Source organism: Balaenoptera borealis, assembly GCF_965194805.1.
Source record: "Balaenoptera borealis genome assembly, chromosome: 5".
Lineage (NCBI taxonomy): Eukaryota > Metazoa > Chordata > Mammalia > Artiodactyla > Balaenopteridae > Balaenoptera > Balaenoptera borealis.
The window spans coordinates 87664572-87690137 of NC_138862.1; the positions used below are offsets into that span (position 1 = coordinate 87664572).

Consider the following 25566-nt stretch of genomic DNA (forward strand, 5'->3'; position numbering starts at 1 on the left):
TTTTATCTCGTGCATAGGCATTATAGCTTTATGTTAGAAAGAATGAAATCTGCCCTGGGAGAAAGACTCTGAGTGCTATACTCTATTTCTACTTATTATTGGTAATTTTAAGATATTTTACTTTTATTAAAACTGAACATACGGAATTGTAGCTACCTTTCTATGAATATGTTAATTACACAAGTCACATTTTGTGCTATCAAGCCAACTCAGCAAACGAGTTAGATCATGATTGATGCCTGCTAGGCACTCATAAAAATTTGTTGGATGAAATTCTGATATATCCAGCTGTCATATTTTCATCCTTTAGCGGTGGGATTAATTTAAAAAATTTTTTAGATATAACCAAGAGTAATATGTAATCAGGTCTGGTGAGTTTGTGTTGTTTCTGGTAAAACAAAAGCAAATTATGTGACTTTAAAGGGTATAAGACTTTGTGACTTAGTGGTACAGAGATGAACCATGCATGGTCCTATCAAAAAAATCCAAAAGGTGATAATATTTGAGTGAAGTCATATGAGAAAAGACGGGCTGACAAGGTTATGATCTGTAATGTACATAATCGTAATTCACTTTCCTAATGTTTGGTTCACAAATCCTTGGAAATACGAAAACTAGAGGCGTCACAACTTAGAGAAAGTAGTTTGAGCACTAAGTAAAAGGGGAAATACCCTCCTATTTTACATCTCTGACAGCGAATTTATAGAACTGGTTACTTTAAGAGGTTGTACAGCTAAAAATACAAGCATACTGAAAGTGGTTTCAGTGGATTCACAGACAGTGGTTTCAGAATGTATTGCATTTAGTTTAAGGGAAATCCTTAGTGTGTTGAGTTCAGTCACATTCTCATGAAACATTTGGTTTTGGTGACATAGCACTCTAAATACGTGCCGTATTGTGGCACTTATATCCTAATATAATTATTCTTATCTTTCTTGTGAGAAGATGAATTTTTCTGATTGGGATGGGTCAGTTCTTGTGCCTGGTGCAGGGTAGGTGTTAAATACATGTTTGTTGAGTGGAAGAATAAATCACATGATGATTTGAATTGACAGCAGTTGGAATAGTACTCATTTATTATGTACTTGGGACTAGAGATAAAAATAATAGGAAATACAGGAAGAAAACTCTTTTTTTGAAAGCCTTCCCAAAATGTTAAATGGAAAAAAGCTAAACCTATTCACTTAAATTTTCCATTGTATCCCTCTGTATATATGTATGTGGGAATTTAAAAGGGATACACTAAAAAGAACAGAAGCATATCACCGGAAAGCAGAAGAGCTGGTAGGGAGCAGAAGGAAGGCAGCAGGGCTTCCCTGGTGGCGCAGCGGTTAATAATCTGCCTGCCAATGCAAGGGACATGGGTTCGAGCCCTGGCCTGGGAAGATCCTACATGCCGTGGAGCAACTAAGCCCGTGTGCTACAACTACTGAGCCTGAGCTCTAGAGCCCGTGAGCCACAACTACTGAAGCCTGCGCGCCTAGAGCCCATGCGCCACAACAAGAGAAGCCACGACAATGAGAAGCCCATGCACCGCAACGAAGAGTAGCCCCCACTCACCACAACTAAAGAAAGCTTGTGCACAGCAACGAAGACCCAACACAGCCAAAAATAAATAAATAAATTTATAAAAAAAAAAAAAAAGAACAGAAGCATATCCACTTTATATTTAAAACATGTATTCTGCATCAGGTTCTCATGTAGTACCTGATATTACAGTAGTTTTAGTTTTTGTTAGCTTTGCCTCAAGACTTCTTCCCCTTCTTTTCCCTTTCCTTGATTAAGGATAATTTTTTAATTAAAAATTTAATTTAATTTTAATTTAAAAATCAAACTCAAAGAACTTAAGGTTAAACACAGCTTTTATAAATGGCAAATAGTCTTAAGACATTGCAGATGTCTCACATTTAATTTATAACACAAATGTAAAAAATGTGTAGGAATGAAACAACAAAATCCATTTGCTTTTAATTTCATGAATTCCTATTCTTTAAAAAAAATTTTATGCATGATATTTTATGGGGTCATGGAATTTACCATCTCAGTTTAGATTTCTGCAACGATGACATAGCCTGTTCAATGATAGAGCCTCAAATTATTATCCAAAGTGTTCACCCCAAGTGGATCTGTTTATGACACTTGGATAAAGAACTTGGTTTCTTGTTGATTGATTTATAACTGTGTGGACTGATCCTGTTGTGCCTTGTTAAGAAAACTTAATCACAAGTGGGTTTTTTGTTGTTTTTTTTTAAAGAAAAATATATAAAAGTCAGTGTTGGCATTTCATAATCCAAGTTCCTTTTTTAGTTAATTTCAAGGATACATGAAACACTGTTTTCTTTGGGGTATTTTCTCATATACTTTGCTACTTTACCAAAGATTAATACATTTAAGCCTTGAATTTAAAAAAATTGTTTTCAAGTATCTGTCTTTTCAGGTGACATGGGTATTTCAACATAGAAGATAGCTTGGTTCTTAAGTTGTCCTTTCAATCCTGGTGTTTATTTCATTCTTATATTTCTTAAAGAGTAAAGCAAGACCAAATACAAGTAGATCATTTTAAAGAAGGTAATGGCTGCCAAAAAAAAAAAAGAAAGAAAGAAAATAAAGATTTTGCCAGATGCATTGTTTCCCTTGAGGAAAGGAAAGATAACACCTGAAATACGTCAAGGAATTGTTAATGATTTCTTTGTAAAAAAATATTTTAAGGTGTGAGTGTTGAAATAGGAAATGTATATGGAAACTTCTCTGTCTTTTTTTCCTGTTGCTTCTTTTCTCATTCCCAAGCTATCCTTCAGAAAAATAAAACTAAAAAATTTAATAATTCAGATATGGGAAATAGTTTTGCTCTATTATTTATTTATTTATTTATTTTTGGCTGTGTTGGGTCTTCGTTGCGGTGCACGGGCTTCTCATTGTGGTGGCTTCTCCCTTTGCGGAGCACGGGCTCTAGGCATACAGGCTCAGCGGCTGTGGCACGTGGGCTCAGCAGCCGTAGCTCGCAGGCTCAGTAGATGTGGCGCACGGGCTTAGTTGCTCCACGGCATGTGGGATCTTCCCGGACCAAGGCTCCAACCCGTGTCCCCTACATTGGCAGGCGGATTCTTAACCACTGCACCACGAGGGAAGTCCCAGTTTTGCTCTCTTTTAAAACCAATTGGAATGGGAATGATTTGTTTCTATAATTATGTATTCCATCTATTATTTTTGTTTTTTTTAAAGTATCTAGGTGTTGTGTTTGACCAGGAAGATAATATAAATGCCATTTAGTTTTTTAGGAACTTCTTAATACATGAACACACACCCTTGAGGTTTCCTCCAATCCAGTGGTTTTAGACAAGAGTTTAGACCTGTGGTTCTCAAACTCCAGGAGGCATCAGAATCACCTGGAGTGCTTGTTAACCACAGATTGCTGGGCTCCATCTCAGAGTCTCTGGTTCTTTAGTCCTGGCAAAGGGCCTAAAAGTTTGCATTTCCAGCAAGGTCCTCAGTGATGCTGGTGCTACTGGTCCCCACCTTTTGAGAACCAATGATTAGGCTATTTGGCTAAATTATTAGGCTAAATTAGTGGTTATCTACCGTGTTTCTTCCCTTACACACCTGATTGATATACCGTTAATAATGCCCCAATCCAGGAGTCATGGCATTGGAGTGGGATGGACAAGGTGCTGTTGGAGAGTCAGGTATTGAGATCTTCAGGAGGTGGGTGTAGTTTGAGATAGCCCCCTTTTTTAAAAATTAATTTATTAATTTATTTATTTTTGGCTGCGTTGGGTCTTCATAGCTGCACACAGGCTTTGTCTAGTTGCAGTGAGCAGGGGCTACTCTTCGTTGCAGTGCGCGGGCTTCTCATTGCGGTGGCTTCTCGTGTTGCGGAGCACGGGCTTCAGTAGTTGTGGCACGTGGGCCGTAGGGCACACGGGCTTCAGTAGTTGTGGAGTGCAGGCTCAGTAGTTGTGGTGCACGGGCTTAGTTGCCCCGTGGCACGTGGGATCTTCCTGGACCAGGGCTCGAACCCGTGTCCCTTGCATTGGCGGGCAGATTCTTAACCACTGAGCCACCAGGAAAGTCCCTGAGATAGCCCTTTAAATGCTTGGATGTTTTGTCTCCTATCCTCTCCCCCTCTGAATCTTCCTCCTCCACGCTTGTTTGAGAGTCCTAGTCTGTAAGTAAGGGTGCAAACGGGGTAGGGGTAGTTTAGGTCCTCTCCCAGCAAGCGTATACCTTCTAGAGTCAGGGAGGAAGCTTCAGTGTTTCTCAAGGAGCTGAGGAGAGAAAGAAGAGGTTACGTTGCAGGAGAATTGGGGTGCTGAGACCATGAAGAGAATTCTTTCTGGTAATAATTTTATTTTCCTTTTTTGTTTAAAGTATTATTTTGTTATATCTATTGATCCATCAACAGATACAAATATTAGCCTGAGTCATGTTTATGATTATACCTTCTTCATGTATTTCCCTTGTTGGGCCAAATTAGCTCTGACTTAAAGTTCCAAGGACATTTTGTTAATGTGTGTTATTTAATCCCTAAAACAATCACTTGGGCGTAGACATAAGTGTCTCCACTGTACAGATGAGGGAATTGAGACTCAGAAGTTAAACAGTTTCTGGGATCACACAGTAAGTATAGTCATACTCCAACTCTCATTAGGTTGTGTGAACTTGGGTGAGGTTCATAACCTCCAAAACATGTAGTTTCCTCATCTGTAAAATGAGGATGATATTAGTACTTACCTTTTGAGGTTAATTTGAGGTCGTTAAATGAGTTACTGTGAAGAGTTGTGAACAGTGCATGACACATAGTAAGTGCTCAATAAATGTCATCTCTTGGTTGGCTAAATACTAAGTATCTTTTAACATCAGGGGTTATCCAGGTAATCCTCCTCTTATATATTATAGGTCAAGAATCTCTTACCAGCTTACGTGGTTCTGTGTGCCACGAGGGTTGAGAATCACGGATCAAGCTAAGTTTGTTTGGCTTTTGCCATGAGAAGGTGGAGGCTCAGAATCAGGATTGGCCGCTTATGCTTGAGAGGTTGATTTGTGTTACCAGCCACATCTCGTGTAGCCATCAGTTTTGTAGGAAATCATTTGTTATATCCTAGGAGATTTGCTTTAACTGTGTAATGATACAGTGATTAATCACTACATAATAGACTGTATTTACTGGAAAAGTATTCATTTCTTGGGAATGCCTCAGACATCTTTTAGATAAACTGTTATTTGCTTAAAAAAAAAAAAAGAATCTCTTATCCATAATTTGGAGATCCAGAATGCTTTGAAACTGCAATTTTTTTCATATATCACTTAGTGGCAAAACCTTATGTGATTTGAACTTGTTTGGTGGCACAACCTAACTTGAACTAACGTGAAACTGTTGCTGGTCTACTTTTTCCCCACCTAGTTGTGACGACACTTATATTTTGCTGCAGAAATACTCCTTCTGGATTATGTGGGTGCTGCCCCAGAGTCCAGTTGGTGTGGAATGAAATACGTGATGAATACACCTTTTTAAATCTGCAAAGCTGGGAATTCCCCAGTGGTCCAGTGGTTAAGACTCTACGCTTTCATTGCCAAGGGCGTGGGTTTGATGTCTGGTTGGGGAACTAAGGTCCCACAAGCCACGCGGTGCGACCAAAAAAAAAAAATCTGAAAAGCTTTTAAAAAATCTTTTTAAAATCTGTGGACTCCCAAATTCTGAAATGCATCTGGCCCTTAGGGCTTAGGGTAATGGATTATGGACTTCTGTGAATATGCACTTAAACCTCTGTTTTCCTTCTTAGACTGTAAACTCCTGGAGAGCTGGGCCTGTATCTAATTCATGTGTAGCCCCGGTTCTTGGCACATAATAGGCGTTCGGTAAATGTTTGGTGAGAGAATGAACTGTGCCAGAACAAACCAGTTAGGTGAAGGGAAACAGACTTGAGAGCAGCACCTTATTTTTTCCTGGAACGCAGACAAAACAGACTGCCTTTAGTTCTCAAGAGGCTGAATCATGTTACTTTTGGGGCACTTAAAAATGTTCAGTGTAATGAGAAATTTGGTAGCAAAATAAAAAAGCAAAACATAATGCCTATACTGCAGTATCAGCATCTCTTCTGTTTTCCTCTCTTATCCACTCACCCCATACAGCTTTAGATTTTTGGCCAACTTCTTGAGAAAGAAAGCCACATGGGAATATCTGTAATGGGAAGACTACTTGGGGTGGGTAAGCAAGTGTGATTTTACATTCCTCTGAGAATGATCATAAAAGCTTTAAATACCTTAACTAATTCATTAAGGGTTTAGGGTGTTTTTTTTTTAAATAAATAAAGTATAGGAATTATGAATCAGGATTGCAGAGAGAAAAGCAGAACATTAGAGAATTTAATGATAATAATAGCAAACTTAACTTTTCTGATAGACTACTAGTAGGTAAAAGTAGTTTACATTTAAATTTTTAAAGTACAGTTTAAAGTATTCTTTCATGCCTTACATGAGCTTTCATGATCCATATGAAAATTATTGATAATTAAGAAATACTTGTATGTCTTTGTCTTACAAGGATTAAAATAACTGTTCACTAACACAGCAGTATAATTGTACAGGCTACATAATGCCTTGCTTTAGTAAAAATTCTGTGGACATTTTAAGAAGTGTAGAGAGAAGTCTATTTGAATTATGCAATTGTATTTTTTTCCATTTTATTTAATAAGTTGGCTTGGATACAATGACCCATTGGTATTTTTTGATATTTGTAACTGGTACAGCTGAACTTTTTAAAGGATAATTGATATGTGCCTTCTACTCAACTAACAGTGCTTTCACTATACGATCAAGTTATTTAAAATGTGTTAAATGAATCAAATATTCATGTTGAGAAAGAACCTAGTCAAGAAGTTATAGTAATTAAAAGAGCAGTATGCTTATATCAAACGAATTTCTGTTAAATTATTAGTTTAAAATTGCTTTAGTTAGTAATTTCAGTACAACTGCAGAGATTGTGATAAACAGCTCCAGTTGGATCTTGAGTAAAAATCACTGTTGGTGAAATTCCTTGACTGTATTCTTCTGATGATTTGTTTTTTGTTTTTTGTAAAGGAAGGTAGAGATGGCTCATATCTCATACACGTCTGTATCTTTCCTTCCTCCCAGGAGGGAAGCTGCTTAACTAGGTGACCGAAGATAGATCTGGAAAAACATACATATTTAAGAAATGAATTGGGGGTGGGAGGGGGCGGGGGGAGGAGCCCACAATGATACAGATAAGGAATAGTCAGTGAAGTACAAGGAGGATCTAGGAAGTGAGGGATCTGGAAAACTATTGGAGTAAAGCTTGAATAAGAGGGAGGATCATTAGATTCAATGGAGAGATCTAACGAAATGCCCTTCCAAGGAGGCATAGTGGAGTGGTTGAGAGACTGGGTTCCAGAGTCATACACGCTTTGATTCAATTCCCAACTCTGCTTCTAACCTTAGGCAAGTTGTTTAACCTAACCTCAGTTTATTTTTAAATTTCATTCCATTACATTTATTTTATGGTTCCCAGTGGACTTAAGGTGTATTAAAAGGTAAACTGAGGGACTTCCCGGGTGGCGCAGTGGTTGAGAATCCGCCTGCCAGTGTTTGATCCCTGGTCTGGGAAGATCCCACATGTCACAGAGCGACTAAGCCCGTGCACCATAACTACTGAGCCTGCGAGCCACAACTACTGAGCCCACACACCACAACCACTGAAGCCTGCACGCCATAGAGCCCGCATTCTGCAACTACTAAGACCATGCGCCACAACTACTGAAGCCCGTGCACTCTAGGGCCTGCATATCGCAACTACTGAGCCCGTGTGCTGCAACTACTGAAGCCCACGTGCCTAGAGCCCATGCTCCACAACAAGAGAAGCCACCTCAATGAGAAGCCCGTGCACCACAACAAAGAGTAGCCCCTGCTCGCTGCAAGTAGAGAGAGCCCGCGCGCAGCAACAAAGACCCAGTGCAGCCAAAAATAAAATAAAAACAAAGGTAAACTGAGATGTATGGGATTGGCCAAAAAGTTCCTTCGGTTTAAAGTAAAAATAAAAGGCACATTTTTCATTTTCACGAAGAACTTCATTGAACAACGTATTCACAGTTTTGTTCCACTACCTTCTGCCATTTTTCAGGCAACTTCATAATTCCATCTTCCCAAAACTTTTTCTTTTTGAGCAAAGAACTGTTCCAGGTGCCTTTTACAGTCTTCCAGGGAATTGAAATTTTTTCCATTAAGAGAATTTTGTAAAGATGAAATAAACGGAAATCTGAAGGTGCAATGTCTGGTGAATACAATGGATGAATCAGAACTTCCCAGCCAAGCTGTAACAGTTTTTGCCTGGTCATCAAAGAAACATGCGGTTTTGAGTTATCCTGATGGAAGAGTATGTGTTTTCTGTTGACTAATTCTGGACGCTTTTCGTCGAGTGCTGCTTTCAGTTGGTCTAATTGGGAGCAGAACTTGTTGGAATTAATCATTTGGTTTTCCGGAAGGAGCTCATAATAGAGGACTCCCTTCCAATCCCACCATATACACAACATCACCTTCTTTGGTTGAAGACCGGCCTTTGGTGTGGTTGGTGGTGGTTCATTTCACTTGCCCCACGATCTCCTCTGTTCCACATTATTGTACAGTATCCACTTTACATCGCCCGTCACAATTTGTTTTAAAAACGGAACATTTTCATTACATTTCAGTAGAGAATTGCATGCAGAAATATGGTCAAGAAGGTTTTTTTCCCTTATGTGGAACCCAAACATCAAAGCGATAAACATAACCAAGCTGGTGCAAATGATTTTCAGCTCTTGATTTGGATATGTTGAGTATGTCAGCTATCTCCCACGTGGTATAACATTGATCGTTCTCAATTAATGTCTCAGTTTGATCGTTATCAACTTCAATTGGTCTGCCTGACCGTGGAGCATCGATTTCCAGCAAGAAATCTCCAGCACGAAACTTCACAAACCACTTTTCACGTTTGATCAGTCACAGCACCTTCTCCATACACTGCACAAATCTTTTTTTGCTTTTCACTTGCGTTTTTACCTTTCTTGAAATAATAAAGCATAATATGTCGAAAATGTTGCTTTTTTCTCCCATCCTCAGTATTAAATGGCTACACAAAAATTCACCAATTTTGATAAGTTTTTTTTTTAAATGCACACTAATATGACAGCTGTCACAATACAGTGTAACAAAATTGTTTTGAATGAAGTTAAAGACAACTAAGCGCTACTAGAGCCATGTTATGGAAAAAACCGAATGAACCTTTTGGCCAACCCAGTACTAAAAAGCTTAAGTTTTCTGAGCAGAAATCGATTTGGATCGGGCACTGCCAAACCAGAGTGGTTAGGAGTGTTCCACCAGCCACCTCTGGAGATAGGGGTAGGACTTTTATAGAGAAGAGGAGGAAGTGAAGCAAGGGAATTACTTGATTGGCTGTAGTTTATGTGATTGCCTTATTGGTTTTGTTTGTTTTGTTTTGGCCGTGCTGTGAGGCATGTGGGATCTTAGTTCCCCCATCCCTAGCCCCCTGCAGTGGAAGCGCAGAGTCATAACCACTGGACCGCCAGGGAAGTCCCCATTGGTTGTCCTTAGGTTTTGATTTCTTAACCTTGAGGCATTTGCAGGCTTACGTTTTGATTTGCTTACTCAGGCTGCTAAGGTATTAGAATCACCTCAGTCTAATGGCCTCCTTGTTTAACTGAACATGTGCAAGAGTTGGATTAATTGTAAATATAGTATTCATGGATCCATGTATGACTCACTGTTATATATTTATATTTGCTTGCTTATTGATAATGTATAAACACCTGTAAAGCAAATATCCAACTCAAGAATTTGGAAATTAACAATTACTTGCAACTCCGTGTGTGTTCCTTCCTTCTCTTTTATCATTCTCTTGCTTCAAAAAAGTCTTATTGCATATGTATGCATTCCTAAACTATATATTATTTAGTTTTAGTTGGTTTTGAGTTTTGTAGGGTATTATGCTGGTATGTGTCTTCTGGAACTTGCTTTTTTCCTCTTAGCAGTATTTTTCAGATTCATCTATGTTGTAGCTCATTCGTTTTCACTGCGATGTAATAATTTGCTGTGAAAACACTGTAATTATCCATTTTCCTATTGGCGGGTGTTATTTTATTGCTATTACAGGTGGTGCTGTATGAATCCAGCCCTTGAGCACAAGTACTTAAGTTTCTTTTAGGGCTCATCTACCCAGAAGTGGAATTAAATTGTCAGATTGAAGATACACATATCATCACCCTTGTTAGATATTGCCAAATTGCTTCCCAAAGAGCTGTCCTACCAGAATATGTTACCATTTTCCCACAGCTTTGCCAGCTCCTGGATGAGAAAAAAAATTCTGTTAATCTGATAGGTATGAAATTGTTTATTTGCATTTCCCTGATTACTGACGTTGAGCATCTTCTCATCTTGTCTGTTGGCCTCTACTGGTTTTCCTGCTGTGACCTGCTATTCGTGCTATAATTCGCACATTTTTCTTTTGGGTCATCAACCTTTTTTATTATTAGCTTGTAGGAATTTTAAATTCTAGATTCTGCAGACCTAAAACAGATAGATTGCCAGATATTTCTCCAGCAAAGATGGGTTTATTTGGGTTTATTGCAGAGAAGTGCAATTCAGGGTCTGCAACCATGGCAAACCAGCTGCAAGTCTCACAGGGCAAGGGAATGAGAACTCTTTTATAGAGACGAAAATGAAGTTGGGAGGGCTGTAGTAAACAGAGTCCATGGCTTTTCATTGGCTGAGTCCTTGCCAGGAAAGAAGAGGTGTCTTTCTTCTGGTCTGTGTTATGTCACAGGGTGTGAGAGCTCCCTCTTCTGACCTCCCAACTCTATTTAATTTTCTGTTTATTAATTTTTTATGAGGCTAATCCTTTCTTTGAATTTTAGCTTGCAGCTGTCCTTTTCCGATCTGTGTCTTCGTTTTTTGTTTTTTTCTTTCTTTCTCTTTGGGGTAGAGGAGAAACTCTCTTCTTATCATACATACACTGCACTTACACAGCTGAAGATGCTAGCTCTTATAGCTGACCTTTCCTCCTCTCCTCCATCTTCTTGTATATAGGGATAATTGTGAAAATCATCATCAACTGTGTGTGTGTGTGTGACGTGGTGTGCAGCAGACTATTGGGCTGTTTAGTAAGCCTGGAGAATGATTCTGCTCCCATATGTTGGAAGCTTTTTTAAAAAGTAGTGTGTTTGATGCCTCTTTGTTTTCAGTTTTGGGCCAGTTACCAGGTCTGAGTCCTTAGGAGAAGTTATACTCAATTTTCTGTTATGCACGTAACCAGTGTAGATGGTATACTTTTATTTCTGTCTATAATCACTTCCTTTTTTGGTCAATAACTCAGGGAAAGTCTGATCAGAGACTGTTTTTTGGTTTACTCCCTTCTTAGGTTCGGATCTTGATTATTTTAAAATTTAGATAAGACTCTTCCTTATCTAAGAAGTTAATTTATACTGCACTTAGTCTGCCTGGCTACACCCACTGAGGATTTTTTCATTTGTTGGTGACTGGCTTACTGGTTTTCTCCTGTCATTATTTTCCATATTTTTCTTTTCCCCACATAGAATTTACAATGCTTTTATAAAATATTTTGCCACTTCCCTGATTTCTGTCCTGTATTAACTGTGGATGCAAAGGAACTGCAGGAGGGCAAGTAGTCAGATGACTTTGTTTTCTACAAGTCAAAATAAATGCCCATAGAGACTTCACTTTTCTGATTTTGAGCATGTTGTTAGGTGTATCGTTTGAGGGAGCTACTTTAATAAACTATACCTCATGCAACAATGTTGTTCTCAGAATTCAAAGCTTTTCTAGCCATATTATATACACACAGACCATGTCAAATACACAGATTGGCTACTTCTTTAAATCCTCCCCTTCGAAGCATAATTTATTAGGATTTATCATATTAGGTTTCATCTGGGGTTATCCTGTTGCTTCTCTTTACCCTAATCAGCCTCTGGGCTTGTCTGGAAGTAGTTTATAATCTACTAGTCTGTGCTGGATGTACTTTTTTTTTTTTTGGTATTCTTGGGAATACAACAATTGTCAGGTGAGAAGAAAACATCAACAGAAAGTCTGTGTAATCAAAATGTTCTTCCTCCATAGTAACAGGACTAATGTAAGCAGATCAGGTAGCGGGTCCCCAAGAAGGAGCATCAAGAATGGCTTTCTTGACAGAAGAGAATCCATTTTGGCCTAAGCCATTTTGTGCTCTAAACCTGGCGGCAACGCTTGCCCTTGAACGGGTCTTAGTAATTAATGATCTTAAGGGAACGAAAGAATGACAGGCAAGAGAAGTAACAACAACAAAGATAATATATCAGTCATAAAGACTCCCAGTTTTATTTCTGTGGTAAAAGATTAGCCTGAAGGGCTCAACCACCAGATCAACTGGAACCTAAGGGATGATGATGTTTGTTGACCTTTTCTGAAGTCACCACTTCAGTCAACTACAGTTTAGCCTCTGTAGACCTGGCCAAGCCCCTTCTTGAGTCTGCATGTATCCTTAGCTTAAAATTTCCTAAGTTTTGCTGCTGGAAGACACTGCTTTGGGAAAGATCCCCAGTGTTCTCCTTACTTGGTGCAAGTAATAAATCCTTCCTTCTCCCAATCTTTAGCTTGGTTGTGTTTTTTGGCTTGACACCCACCAAGAGGTGAACCCAGTTTTCTGGTAACACTAATAAGTTTTCAATTAAAGAGTGAAAAGTTAGTTCCTGTTTTTAGCAACAGATAAAGCTGGGGAAGGCTGCTTTGATATTTTTCAGACATCCAAAGAAAGTTTGCGGTATTCAATAGCGGAAGAAAAGTAATTTTCACTCTACCTTTCTGAGTTCTTGGGTGAGACCCCATGTAATAAAAGATTAACAAGAGAAAAACACACAGAAGTTTATTAATATGTATACCTCCAGTAAACATGTGAAATACCCAGGGAAAAATGAGTAACTCCCTGAGGTAACCCAAGCCACCAGCTTAAATATTGGGCTGGCCAATAACTTTGTTCAGATTTTCCCATAACAGCTTAAGGAAAAGCCCGAATGAACTTTTGGGCCAACCCAATACCATCTTCAGCTAAAGACAAAAGAAAGGTTGGGAGGTTAGGGGTGGAGACTAGTCTTGGGAGGATCCTAGGAAAAGCAAGGGTAGGGTTTGATGTGCAGATTTAAATCCTAAGACTCTTGTCATTTATAGTCATCCCTCACTTCTGGTACCGAGAGGGAGACACCCTTACAAATGGAGATTTGCTTTGTAAATGTCACTCTCCATTGCAAAGGGGTAATTTCTACTCTTGTTTTCAGAGTTTCTCTTGTGTCTGTTGTTTCTCAAGATAATCCTCCTGCCTAAGAGGCATATTTTGGGGAGGCATATTTTGCTACCCTTCATTGGTCACAAGCATCACAAGGGTTCTGATTTTGCTGCTTGGAAACGTTTCTCAGACAATCCGCTGCCTTATAATTACCCCCTTCTTTTCCATTATGCCTGCTTAAACTTAACTGAAGTCATTGGGCATGAGACTTGAGAATTCAGAATTCCATATGAGGAAATAGGGTCATGTAAAGGCAACTGTCTTTGAAAGTTCTTAAACATAGAAAAAGGACTGTTAGTGATGGTGAAATGTAGACTCAAGGAGTTTTTTTTTTCTTAAAGGGAGAGACTTGAGTGTGTAACCCCTAATGGAAAGGATACAGTCGAAAGTGAAATGCTCCCCAGAGGTGGTTTGCTGAATGAAAATGAGGAATTATAACTTTACAGTGGACGTGAATACACTGATTAATCTTAGCTTCGCTAATAGCGGCATAAACATTAAGTTCATTCTGATGTATTGTAATATGAAGTCTAGTCTCACCTAGAAGTATTCTTGCCAAATACATTGAACTTGAATATCATGTAGCCTGTAGCTCTAACTTCCTTCCAGTTCATAGGCAGTATAGAGTATAGAGAAACAAGTTAAACAGTACCATGGGAAGTAAACAGAATGTGGGACATTCTACAGGACAGCTGTCTCCAATAAGTCAATTAACATAGAAAAAAAGAAAGCAGGAGATGGATTCTTCTGGATGGAGAGATTTAAGAGATAAAACCAACTATATAGTCCTTTAATTGGATCCTAATTTGAACAAATCTGATGTAGAAGACATTGGTGGAATAATTGGGGAAATTTGAAAATGGACTGGGTATTAGCTACTAAATAGTTGGTGTTAATTTGGGAGGTTTGTTAATGGTATTATGGTTTAGTAGGAAAATGTCTTGATATTTTTGGAGATGTGTACCTGAAGTGTTTAGGGGTAAAGTATCTTTTTTCTTTTGTAAATTTATTCATTTATTGGCTGTGTTGGGGTCTTTGTTGCTGCTCGCGGGCTTTCTCTAGTTGTGGTGAGCGGGGACTACTCTTTGAGCGGGGGCTACTCTTCGTTGCGGCACGTGGGCTTCTCATTGCGGTGGCTTCTCTTGTTGTGGGGCACAGGTTCTAGGCGCGCAGGCTTCAGTAGTTACGGCGCATGGGCTCAGTAGTTGTGGCTTGCGGGGTCTAGAGCACAGGCTCAGTAGTTGTGGCGCACGGGCTTAGTTGCTCTGCGGCATGCGGGATCTTCCCGGACCAGGGCTCGAACCCATGTCCCCTGCATTGGCAGGCAGATTCTTAACCCCTGTGCCACCAGGGAAGCCCTAGGGGTAAAGTATCTTGATGTCTGTGATTTTTTTAAAATTTGTTTTATTGAAGTATAGTTGATTTATAATGTTGTGTTAATTTCTGCTGTACAGCACAATGATTGTTATACACATATATATATATATATATACACATTGTTTTTCATATTCTTTTCCATTATAGTTTGTCACAGGATATTGAATATAGTTTCCTATGCCACACAGTAGGACCTTGTTGTTTATCCATTCTATATATAATAGTTTGCGTCTGCTAATCCCAAACTCCCAATACATCCCACTCCACCCCTCTCTCCTTGGCAACCACAAGTCTGTTCTCTATGTCTGTAATTCTGTTTCTGTTATGTAGATAAGTTCATTTGTGTCATATTTTAGATTCCACATATAAGCGATATCATATAATATTGGTCTTTCTCTCTCTGACTTCACTTAGTATGATAATCTCTAGGTCCATCCATGTTGCTGCAGATGGCATTATTTAATTATTTTTTATGGCTGAGAAATATTCCATTGTGTGTGTGTGTGTGTGTGTGTCTGTGTGTATATCTTTATCCATTGATGTCTGTGATTGACTTTAAAATACTTCAGCAAAAACAAAAGATGGAGCAAATACAGTAACAGTATTAACAATCTGTAAACCTTCACGGTGGACATTATGGATGTCTGTTATATTAATTTCTCTGCCTTTCTCTGTGTTTGAAATTTTTTTTAATAAAAAGACTAAAACAATCGAGAAAGAGTGAGAAGTTGAATGTACTAAATGAAAAGGGATAATCAGAAATGTAAGATTACTGAAAAGGTAGGGAGAGATAGGATCTAAATCTCAGGAGGAGGAACTGACCCAAATGACAGAAAAGTCAGCTTCTCTATTATAACAGAAGGGAAGGAGGAGCATATGATGAGTATGTATCATTTTGTAAAACTAATAGTGAGAAATTGAAAGAGTTCATGTCTGGTGGCTTCTGTTTTCTCTGTGATGTAGAAGGTAAGCTCACTTGCTGCAAGAGGGGTTGTGAGAAGGTCAGAAGCTGGCGAAGGATGCAGAGGAGTTGAAATCGTTGCTATTGAGTGGACGTGATGGGTAAAGAGCTGCATATGGTAGCCAGGTGGTTTTGAGGGCCCAGCTAGATTGCTTATATGAACTTGTAGTAGAACTAACTTGCCCTGCTGTTTGACGTTTCAATCAGTGTTTGATAGATGGAGTGCTGGCTGAAAGAAAGTACGGAGTTGGGTTCATCAAAGTTGTGATTTTTGTCAGTTGAATGTGACCAAATAGAAGGGCAGGGGAAACTAGGGTACTGGCAGAGTTGTCAATGAAGTGCTGGACCTGAAATTCAGCCTGTACGAGAAGGGAGTGCAGCTTGCAACTAGAAGATGAATAAGTTCTGGAGATCTAATGCACAGCATAGTGAGTGTAGCCAGCCACGCTGTGTTATATACTTCAAAGCTGCTAAGAGACTAGATCTTAGATGTTCTCTCCACAAAAAAGAAATTGTAATTATGTGATGTGATAGAGGTGTTAGTTAACGCTTTGGTGGTAATCATATAAATATGTAAATATCAAATCAACATGTGTGTCTTAAACTTACACAATATTATATGCCAACTATACATACCTCAATTTTGAAAAAGGGGGAATTGCCACAAACTCACTATATTTCACATTGGATCCCTCATCTTTTATATGAACCTTCTCCCTGTCAAGGACTGTAAAGGGTCTGGGATTTTACCTACTTAATAAGCTAATAAATTAGCCTGTTCGTGTTTTGTGGATGCTGGCAGAAGACATAAGACTCTTGGGTCAGAGACCAAGGACTTTATTACTCACAGCACCCCAAGTAGCATGGCCTGATGTTGGTTTTTGCCCGTTCCCCATGCTCCTCAGTCCCATGGAGGTGACCCAGGTATGCCTAGATGGATGCCACATATGCATTGGGTTTGCATCGCAGTCTAGAAACACTGAGCTAAGGGAATTTACCACTTTTATAGTAAGAAGAAGCAAGGTCTCTCTTTGTCTTGGGGCAGACGTTGTCTCATCCCTCAAGGTTGCTCACTCCAAATGCAGCCTTGAGAAATGGCTTAGGTAAAAGTGACTAGGGCCTTGTATTTTTGGCATACGCAGCAGAATGTGCAGGGATGCTCAGGGCCCCATGGCCTCTCCTAATATTCCCCCTCCACAGAGTAGTGGTGGTGATGAGGGAACTGCTTCCTCTTTGTCATTTCTATTCGCAGTACCTCCATCCTTTTGGCACCCAAGCTGGAAAATTTCATTCATTTGGAACAACTCATAGTCTTTCCTGAATAACTCTTGTTAGCTGCAGATAGCTCTTCTTTAGAGGGTCCCTTGTGTATGTGTGGCTTTGGGGGGTGGAAAGGCAGTAGAGTTGGGTAAGAGGTGGTTTTGAATGCCCTTAAAAGTTATATGAGACCTCTTTGAGCCCCTTGATATACCTACAGAAAGTCATTCTGTAGAAAGAGAAAAAACAAAGCAGGTATGAAGAGAAAAGCAGGACAGGTAGAGAACGAATACTGCCAGTTTCCAGTCTCTCTTTTCTTCCTGAGGTTATAACATCCTTACCTTTTACTTCTAGGATTCATGCTAAATCCTTACAATGAATTTTCCTTTAGTTCTTAGATTATTTTCACTGAAGCTGGAGCCTGCTTAGTGTGTTCAAGGAACATCAAGAAAGCTTTTGAGTGGCTGGAGCAGAGAGGGGTAGGGGGAGGAGAGATACGAGGTCAGAGGGGGTGTGTGTGAGAGACTGTGTAGGGCTCTGTGGGTCAAGATAAAGAGTTAGATTTTGCTCTGAGTGGAGTGAAAAGCCATTGTAGGATTTAAAGCAGAAGAGTGACTTGTGTTTTAAAAGCATCTCTGGTTGCTATATTTAGAATAGACTGGAGAGTGGGCAAGGGCAGTAGAAAGGAGAGCAGGTGGATGATGGTGGCTTGGACCAAGGTAGTCAAAGTGGAGGTAATCAGAGTTGGTCAAATCCTGGATATTTTTTGAAGGAATGCCTGACATGATTTGCTGGTGGATTAGATGTAGGGTATGAAAGAAACAGAACAGAGCCGTTAAGGATGACTCCCAGGTTTTTGGCTTAAACAATTGGAAGGATGGAATTGCCATTTACAGAGATGGGGAAGACTTCAGGGTGGTGTGGGGTTCAATTTTGAAGTAAGTTGAGGTGCCTGTTAGGCACCCAAGTGCGGATGTCTGTTGGTGCCCTTGAAACTGTTGTAAAGTATTTCTCCCTGGACTCCATTCTAGTACTGATTCACTATAATTAAGTCTTGAATACTGCAACTCAAGCTGTCTCTTCCCTCCTCTGATCCCATTCCTCCATAAAGTCCTTTAGTAAATAATCTAGATCTATATTTACTAAGCAGTTTTAAGTTCCAGTAATAATTATCTCACTTGAGTTTCAGAGGGACCAAAAGGAAGTTACATGTCAATATTTAAAAAGTAGATTAATATGTAAATGGAGAACTGAGTCAGTCTCTCTCTCTTTCTTTTTGAATAGTGACTTTCATTTGTTAGTTTCTGAGATAAACAAATTCAAGTATGAGTGAGCTGGAACAGTTGCGGCAGGAAGCCGAGCAGCTGCGGAATCAGATCCAGGTAAGAGCAAACTTTTTCATTTTGAAATTTTAACATTTTTATGTAATACCAGCGATGAACAAAATTTGTGCGTTAGTTTATCAGTCTACATATATTAAATAATTTATAAGGTGAGAAATGGTCAATTTGTTTTTATCATGCCTCTAAAGATCTCTCCAAAAATCATTCCTAACAAATACCTTTGTGGTCCAACGGCCTCTGTGTCCCTAAGAAGTTAATAGTGTACATGTAATCTCTGCTGACATGGTAATTCTCTTCTACTCACACACCTGGAATCATAGTTTGATTTTTGGTATGATGAGGCACAATGTAATATCATAATGTTACATAATATCATAATATCACATAATGTAATATATTAGAAAATTAATCTCTAAATTATTAGATTGCAGAAAAACATTAAAAATGATTCGTGGCATAATGAAGACGTCTGTCATCTTTACTCTTGGAAATCAAAACAATAAAGAGCATAAGGAACAAATACAAGCTTCATCTTTAACAAAATTAAAGACACTTAGAACTTCAAAACCTAATAGAGTGGGGAAAAGTTGTCAAATGTTAGGGTGTGGAAAGGCTCTGAGAGAGGGCTTCTGCGACTGTAAATCTCATATTCTCTCAGGGACAACATCGTTCCTTTCTTTTGGAACAGTGGAAACAGATGCTTCCCTGGACTGAGAAATATCAAGGAAGGCAGAGATAAATATGAAAGGATATAGACATGCTGTCTTTTAGGAAGCCTCTTGGTGAGAAGGTAGAGGAGAGACTGAATTACGTGTAGCCTGCTGCTGCCTACTTCTTTTCACAGGGAAAAGTAAGAGCTAAACAACTTACAAATATAAACGAAAAACTTCATAACGATGCAGGGAGAATCCAAGTTATTAGGAACTTGGAACACTGCTGTGATCTCTCCAGTATGAATCTTTTGCGGTAGCGATTTCAGAATTACTTATGTAATTTAAAAGTGAAGCATAAGAAAAAAGGAACAATCATAGGATCTATGCAAAGATATTACAGGAAAGAGAGGAAAGGAGCAGGAAAAACAAGGGATGGGGGAAGAACACTCAGCAGAAAAATGTTGATTCTGAGCAGATTAAAATCATAATCATTCTTATCACCAGGAATTCAAGGAAGTTAATGATTTAGATGTGAATGAGAACTCTGAGTGGTTACCTTAGGTGTCTGAACAAACCTGTCAAAACAAAGGAGGGATTTATTTTTTCTGGGATGATTAGAGAAGCCTTCATAGGCTAATCTCTGAGTTAGATGTTGCTACCACCACCAGAATGGATTCTCTACCATCTCTGCTTTGTGTCACTTGCTCCAGATGCTGAGCAGGAGTGACTGATTGGCCAAGCACATTGGTCACGTGGCCGTCTCATTTTTAAAAATCTTTTCTCTGTATCTGTAAGCTTGGTTTTTTGTTTTTTGTCTTTTTTTAGCTTGCACATATAAGTGAGATTATGTGGTATTTGTCTTTCTCTGTCTGACATATTTCCCTTAGTGTAATGCCCTCAAGGTCCATCCATGTTGTCACCACAAATGGCAAGGTAGTCTTTTTTTTTTATAGGTCTTTTATTTTTTTTATTTATTTATTTATTTATTTTTGGCTGTGTTGGGTCTTCGTTTCTGTGTGAGGGCTGTCTCCAGTTGCGGCAAGCGGGGGCCACTCTTCATCGCGGTGCATGGGCCTCTCACTATCGTGGCCTCTCTCTTGCTGCGGAGCACGGGCTCCAGATGCGCAGGCTCAGTAGTTGTGGCTCACGGGCCCAGTTGCTCCGCGGCATGTGGGATCTTCCCAGACCAGGGCTCGAACCCGTGTCCCCTGCATTGGCAGGCAGATTCTCAACCACTGCGCCACCAGGGAAGCCCCAAGGTAGTCTATTTTATGGCTGAATAATATTCCATTGTGTGTATGTATGTGTGTGTGTGTGTACGTATCTCACATTTTCTTATCCTTTCATCTGTCAACAGATACTTAGGTTGTTTCCATATCTTGATTATTGTAAATAATGCTGCAGTGAACATGGGGGTGCATATATCTTTTTGAGTTAGGGTTTTTTTTTTTTAAATTTATTTATTTATTATTTATGGCTGTGTTGGGTCTTCGTTTCTGTGCGAGGGCTTTCTCTAGTTGGGGCAAGTGGGGGCCACCCTTCATCACGGTGTGCGGGCCTCTCATTATCGCGGCCTCTCTTGTTGTGGAGCACAGGCTCCAGACGCGCAGGCTCAGTAATTGTGGCTCACGGGCCTAGTTGCTCCGTGGCATATGGGATCTTCCCAGACCAGGGCTCAAACCCGTGTCCCCTGCATTGGCAGGCAGATTCTCAACCACTGCGCCACCAGGGAAGCCCTGAGTTAGGGTTTTTGTTTTCTTTAGATAAATACCCAGAAGTGGAACTGTTGGATCATATGGTGGTTCTTTTTTTAATTTTTGAGGAACCTACATACTGTTTTCCATAATGGCTACACCAATTTACAGTCCCACCATCAGTACTCAGTGTTCCCTTTTCTCCACATCCTTGTCAACACTTGCTATTTCTTCTCTTTTTGATGATAGCCATTCTGACAGATGTGAGTTGCTGTCTCGTTGTGGTTTTTATTTGCATTTCCTTGATGATTAGTGATGTTGAACACATTTTCATGTACCTGTTGGCCATCTGTATGTCTCCTTTGGAAAAATGCCAGTCAGACCCTCTGCCCATTTTATTTATTTTTATTATTTTATTTTTTGGCTACGTTGGGTCTTCACTGCTGCACACGGGCTTTCTCTAGTTGCGGCGAGTGGGGGCTGCTCTGTTTTGGTGCACGGGCCTCTCGCTGCGGTGGCTTCTCTTTGTTGCGGAGCACAGGCTCTAGGCACGCAGGCTGCAGTAGTTGTGGCACACAGGCTCAGTAGTTGTGGCTTACGGGCTCTAGAGCACAGGCTCAGTAGTTGTGGTGCACGGGCTTAGTTGTTCTGTGGCATGTGGGATCTTCCCGGACCAGGGCTCGAACCCATGTCCCCTGCATTGGCAGGCGGATTCTTAACCACTGCACCACCAGGGAAGTCCCCTTCCGCCCATTTTAAAAATCAGATTGTTTTATTTTTCTGTTGAGTTCTATGAGTTCTTTATATGTTGTGGATATTAATCCCTTATCAGATATACGATTTACAAATATTTTTCCCATTCAGTAGGTTGCCTTTTCATTTTATTGATGGTTTTCTTTGCTGTCAGAAGCTTTTTAGTTTAATGTAGTCCCACTTGTTTATTTTTGCTTTTGTTATCTTTGCTTTTGTGGTCAAATCCAAAAAATCATCACGAAGACTGATGTCAGGGAGCTTACCGCATATGTTTTCTTCCAGGAGTTTTATGATTTCAGATCTTGCATTCAGGTCTTTGATCCATTTTGAGTTAATTTTTGTGTGTGATGTAAGATAGTGGTCCAGTTTCATTCTTTTGCACGTAGCTGTCCAGTTTTCCCAACACCACTTATTGAAGAGACTGTCTTTTCCCCATTATGTATTCTTGGCTCCTTTGTTGTAAATTAATTGATCATATATGTGTGGATGTATTTCTCTGCTGTCTGTTCTGTTCCATTGATCTATGTATCTGTTTTTGTGCCAATATCATACTGTCTTAATTACTATAGCTTTGTAATATAGCTTGAAATCAGGGCATGTGATGCCTCCAACTTTGTTCTTCTTTCTCAAGCTTGATTTGGCTGTTTGGGGTCTTTTCTGGTTTTATACAAATTTTAGAATTGTTTGTTCTGTTTCTGTGGAAAATGTTATTGGGATTTTGATAGAGATTGCATCGAATCTGTAGATTGTTTTGGGTAGTAGGGACATTTTAACAGTATTCTTCCAGTCTGTAAGCACAGAATATCTTTTCATTTATTTGTGTCATCTTCAATTTCTTTCATCAGTGTCTTAGTTTTCAGTGTACAGGTCTTTCATCTTCTTGGTTAAATTTATTTCTAGGTAATTTATCCTATTTGATGCAATTGTAAATGGGATTGTTTTCTTAATTTCTCTTTCTGATAGTTCTTTATTGGTGTATAGAAATGCAGTTGATTTCTGTATATTTATTTTGTATCCTGCAACTTTACCAAATTCATTTATTAGTTCTCAGTTCTGATGGAGTCTTTAGTGTTTTCTGTATATAATATCATGTCATCTGCAAGTAGCAATAGTTTTACTTCTTCCTATCAAATTTGGATGCCCTTTATTTCTTTTCTTTGCCTAATCACTCTGGTTAGGACTTCCAATACTATTCTGAATCAAAGTGGCAAGCATGGGCATCCTTGCCTTGCTCCTGATCTTAGAGGGAAAGCTTTCAGCTTTTCACCATTGAGTATGTTATATATGTCATATATGGCCTTTATCATGTTGAGGTGCATTCCCTCTATATCCACTTTGTTGAGAGTTTTTATCATAAATGGATATTGAATATTGAATTTTGTCGAAAGCTTTTTCTGCATCTGCTGAGGTGATTTTATGATATTTATCCTTCATTTTGTTAATGTGGTGTATCACATTGATTGATTTGTGGGCATTGAACCATCCTTGCATCCCTTGAATAAATCCCACTTGATCATGGTGTATGATCCTTTTGATGTGTTGTTGAATTCTGTTTGTTAATATTTTTGAATCTATGTTCATCAGGGATATTGGCCTGCAATTTTCATTTCTTGTGGTATTCTTGTCTGGAGTGACTGGCCAATCACTTGGTCATGTGCTGATCTCATTTAATGCTTGTAGCAACCCTATGAGGTAGATGGTGTTACTTCGTAGCTGAGGAGACTGAGCCTCAGTGAGATTGAGTAACTGGCAAAGGTAACATAACTATGAAGTGGTAGATCCAGGACTCAATCCAGGTGTATTTTTGCTCCAGAGCCCGTGCCATAGGTACTCCTGTGGCCCTGCCTCCCCATCATATCTGCTCAGATCTGGCTCTGTAGCCTGTGCTATAGCCACATGAATCTGGTTGTCATTCCCTGAACATGCATTGCTCTTTTCCACTTTGTTGCCTTTCTTCAAATCGTTTCCTTTTCCTGGAATTATACTACCTCTGCTCTAATTTTGTTCCTGGGACTTCTGTTCATTGAATCCTAGTCTTCCTCTAAAAAGCCTCACCAGAGTCCTGCACTTGGATTTCTTATTCTTTTGTTGGAAGGCAGCATTGCCTGGTGAAAAGGACATGGATTCCATCTTTTAATTATTTTGTGGCCAGGACATGTTTACAGCTTTTTTTGATGCTCAATGTCTTTGCCCACTGTATAGGTTTGCGGAGAGGAGTAAAACAGAATGACATGTAAAGGATTTAGATCAATGCCAGCAGTTCCTTACTTGTACAGCCCTTTGGATTTGTGTTACAAGGCTGATTACAGCCCACCTTGTATTATAGCTCCTTGTGCACATTTGTCTTTACTACCTGTACTTGGCTGGGAAATTCTGTGTTTTAATTATCTTTGTATCTCACCAGCATCCAAGCAGAATGTCATGGGCATAGTTGCTCACTGAATCATCTTCCATGATTTCAAGTAACCACGTGTATGTAAAATACCATGTACTTTTCTTATCAGTTTCATCATGTCATGCTATATTTAAAGACCATTTCTTCCTTCTTTCTTATTTTTTCCCCCCTTAATTCCAGAAATATAATTTAACTATATATTTAACTGTGGTATAAACAGATGACATAATAGAAATATATGCTATTTGGTGCAATACATGATTCATTTTAAAAGTTTATTTTATTTTATATTGGAGTAGCATTGATTAACTATAATTCATTTTAAATTAAAAAAACAGAAATAGAGAAAATGTAGATTGTCTTTTGTAATTGTTACTTGTTTGATTTGGAGTGAGAAACACCACTTTTATTTTGCACAAAGATATTAATAGCAGAGCTTTATTTCTTAAGGTGGGCAATAAGGAATTCAGCTGTTAATTGGGAATGATTCTCTTATATTCAGTTTTATAATGGATAAAAGTGTTCATAAGTTCAGTAATTTTAACTTGCAGTGTTTTAATTGTGTTGTTAATATTAAGGTAAGGTCTATGAGGGCAGGGATTTTTGGTTTGTCTGCTGCTCTATCCATGGTGCCTAGCATGGTACATGACACAGTGTGCAACAGATTTTTTTAATTGAATGACTGAATTAAGAAAGATGATCTAAACCGTGATAGTTCATTTTCATAAAGCTTAAAATCAGGTCTTTTTATAGAATTGTCTTCTACTCCAGCATTTTTGGGCATGGCTCAGGCTGTCACTGTTGTTTCTGGAAATTCTTTTCATTGTAGGAAAGTGGGCTAAATTATTCCTTGCCAAATGAGGTTTCTAAACCCACAATCTGAGAATGAGAGAATCAAATCATATGTTTGTGTAACTACTTATGAACACCCTTACATAGAAATAGTCTAAGTACTTATAAATAGGTTGAAAAGGCCGCCAAAAAGATTGCATACTTATCCAGTCTTTGTTGCAGACGGTGGCAGGCATCCCCTGGCTGAATGGAACAGGTTGTCCTTTGGGGACAGTAATTCAACAAATCGTGTGTGCCTCTCTGCACAGAAGCGTGCACAGCACACTGGGGAAGAACAAAGTTGAAGACAACACTACCCTAACCTTTGGGGGAAAAAATTGGAACAAATCTAGTCGGAAGAATTAATTGTGCTTCCCATGTATATGAATCCTCTAAATTTATTATTAACTGATAAACTTGATTTAAAACATTTTGTTGCTTATTAAACATGTTCTTTGCTTGCCGTTACTTATTTTGTTACATTAATTTTTGTTTCACTATCTTCCTTTTAATAATTCTCTTCAGTTTGTGTAAAAATTAAAGGTCTCTTTGAAAGGCTACCCTATAATACTTAGGCAAAAACACCTGCTTACATGTAGGGAATTTGCTTTTAATAAAAAAATATAACTCATTATATAAAAAATTATTTTCCTGACATACTGTATCTTTTTATCATGTTAGATCAAAAGTATTTTATTTCTAATAGCACCTGTATACAGTATACTTGCAAAGTATCTTAAAGAAGTGTTATTTTTTAATTAAAAAATTTTAATTGAGGTATAGTTGTACAATATTATATACGTTTCAGATGTACAACATAGTGATTCATAATTTTTAAAGGTTATATTCCATTTATAGTTATTATAAAATACTGGCTATATTCCCTGTGTTGTGTAATATGTCCTTGTAGCTTATTTATTTTATACATAGTAGTTTATACCTCTTAATTTCCTAAGCCTATCT

General features: G+C 38.8%; 1 protein-coding gene across 3 annotated transcripts in view; it reads left to right on the forward strand.

Moving 5' to 3' along the window:
* GNB4 (G protein subunit beta 4) overlaps nt 1-25566 on the forward strand; it is a 69859-nt gene that overhangs the window by 19719 nt on the left and 24574 nt on the right. For all 3 annotated transcript variants that reach the window (XM_082394199.1, XM_082394200.1, XM_082394198.1), the window contains one exon: nt 18219-18316. In XM_082394199.1, the coding sequence (XP_082250325.1) occupies nt 18260-18316 (57 nt within the window). In that variant the 5' untranslated portion in view covers nt 18219-18259. The remainder of the gene's footprint in view (nt 1-18218; nt 18317-25566) is intronic.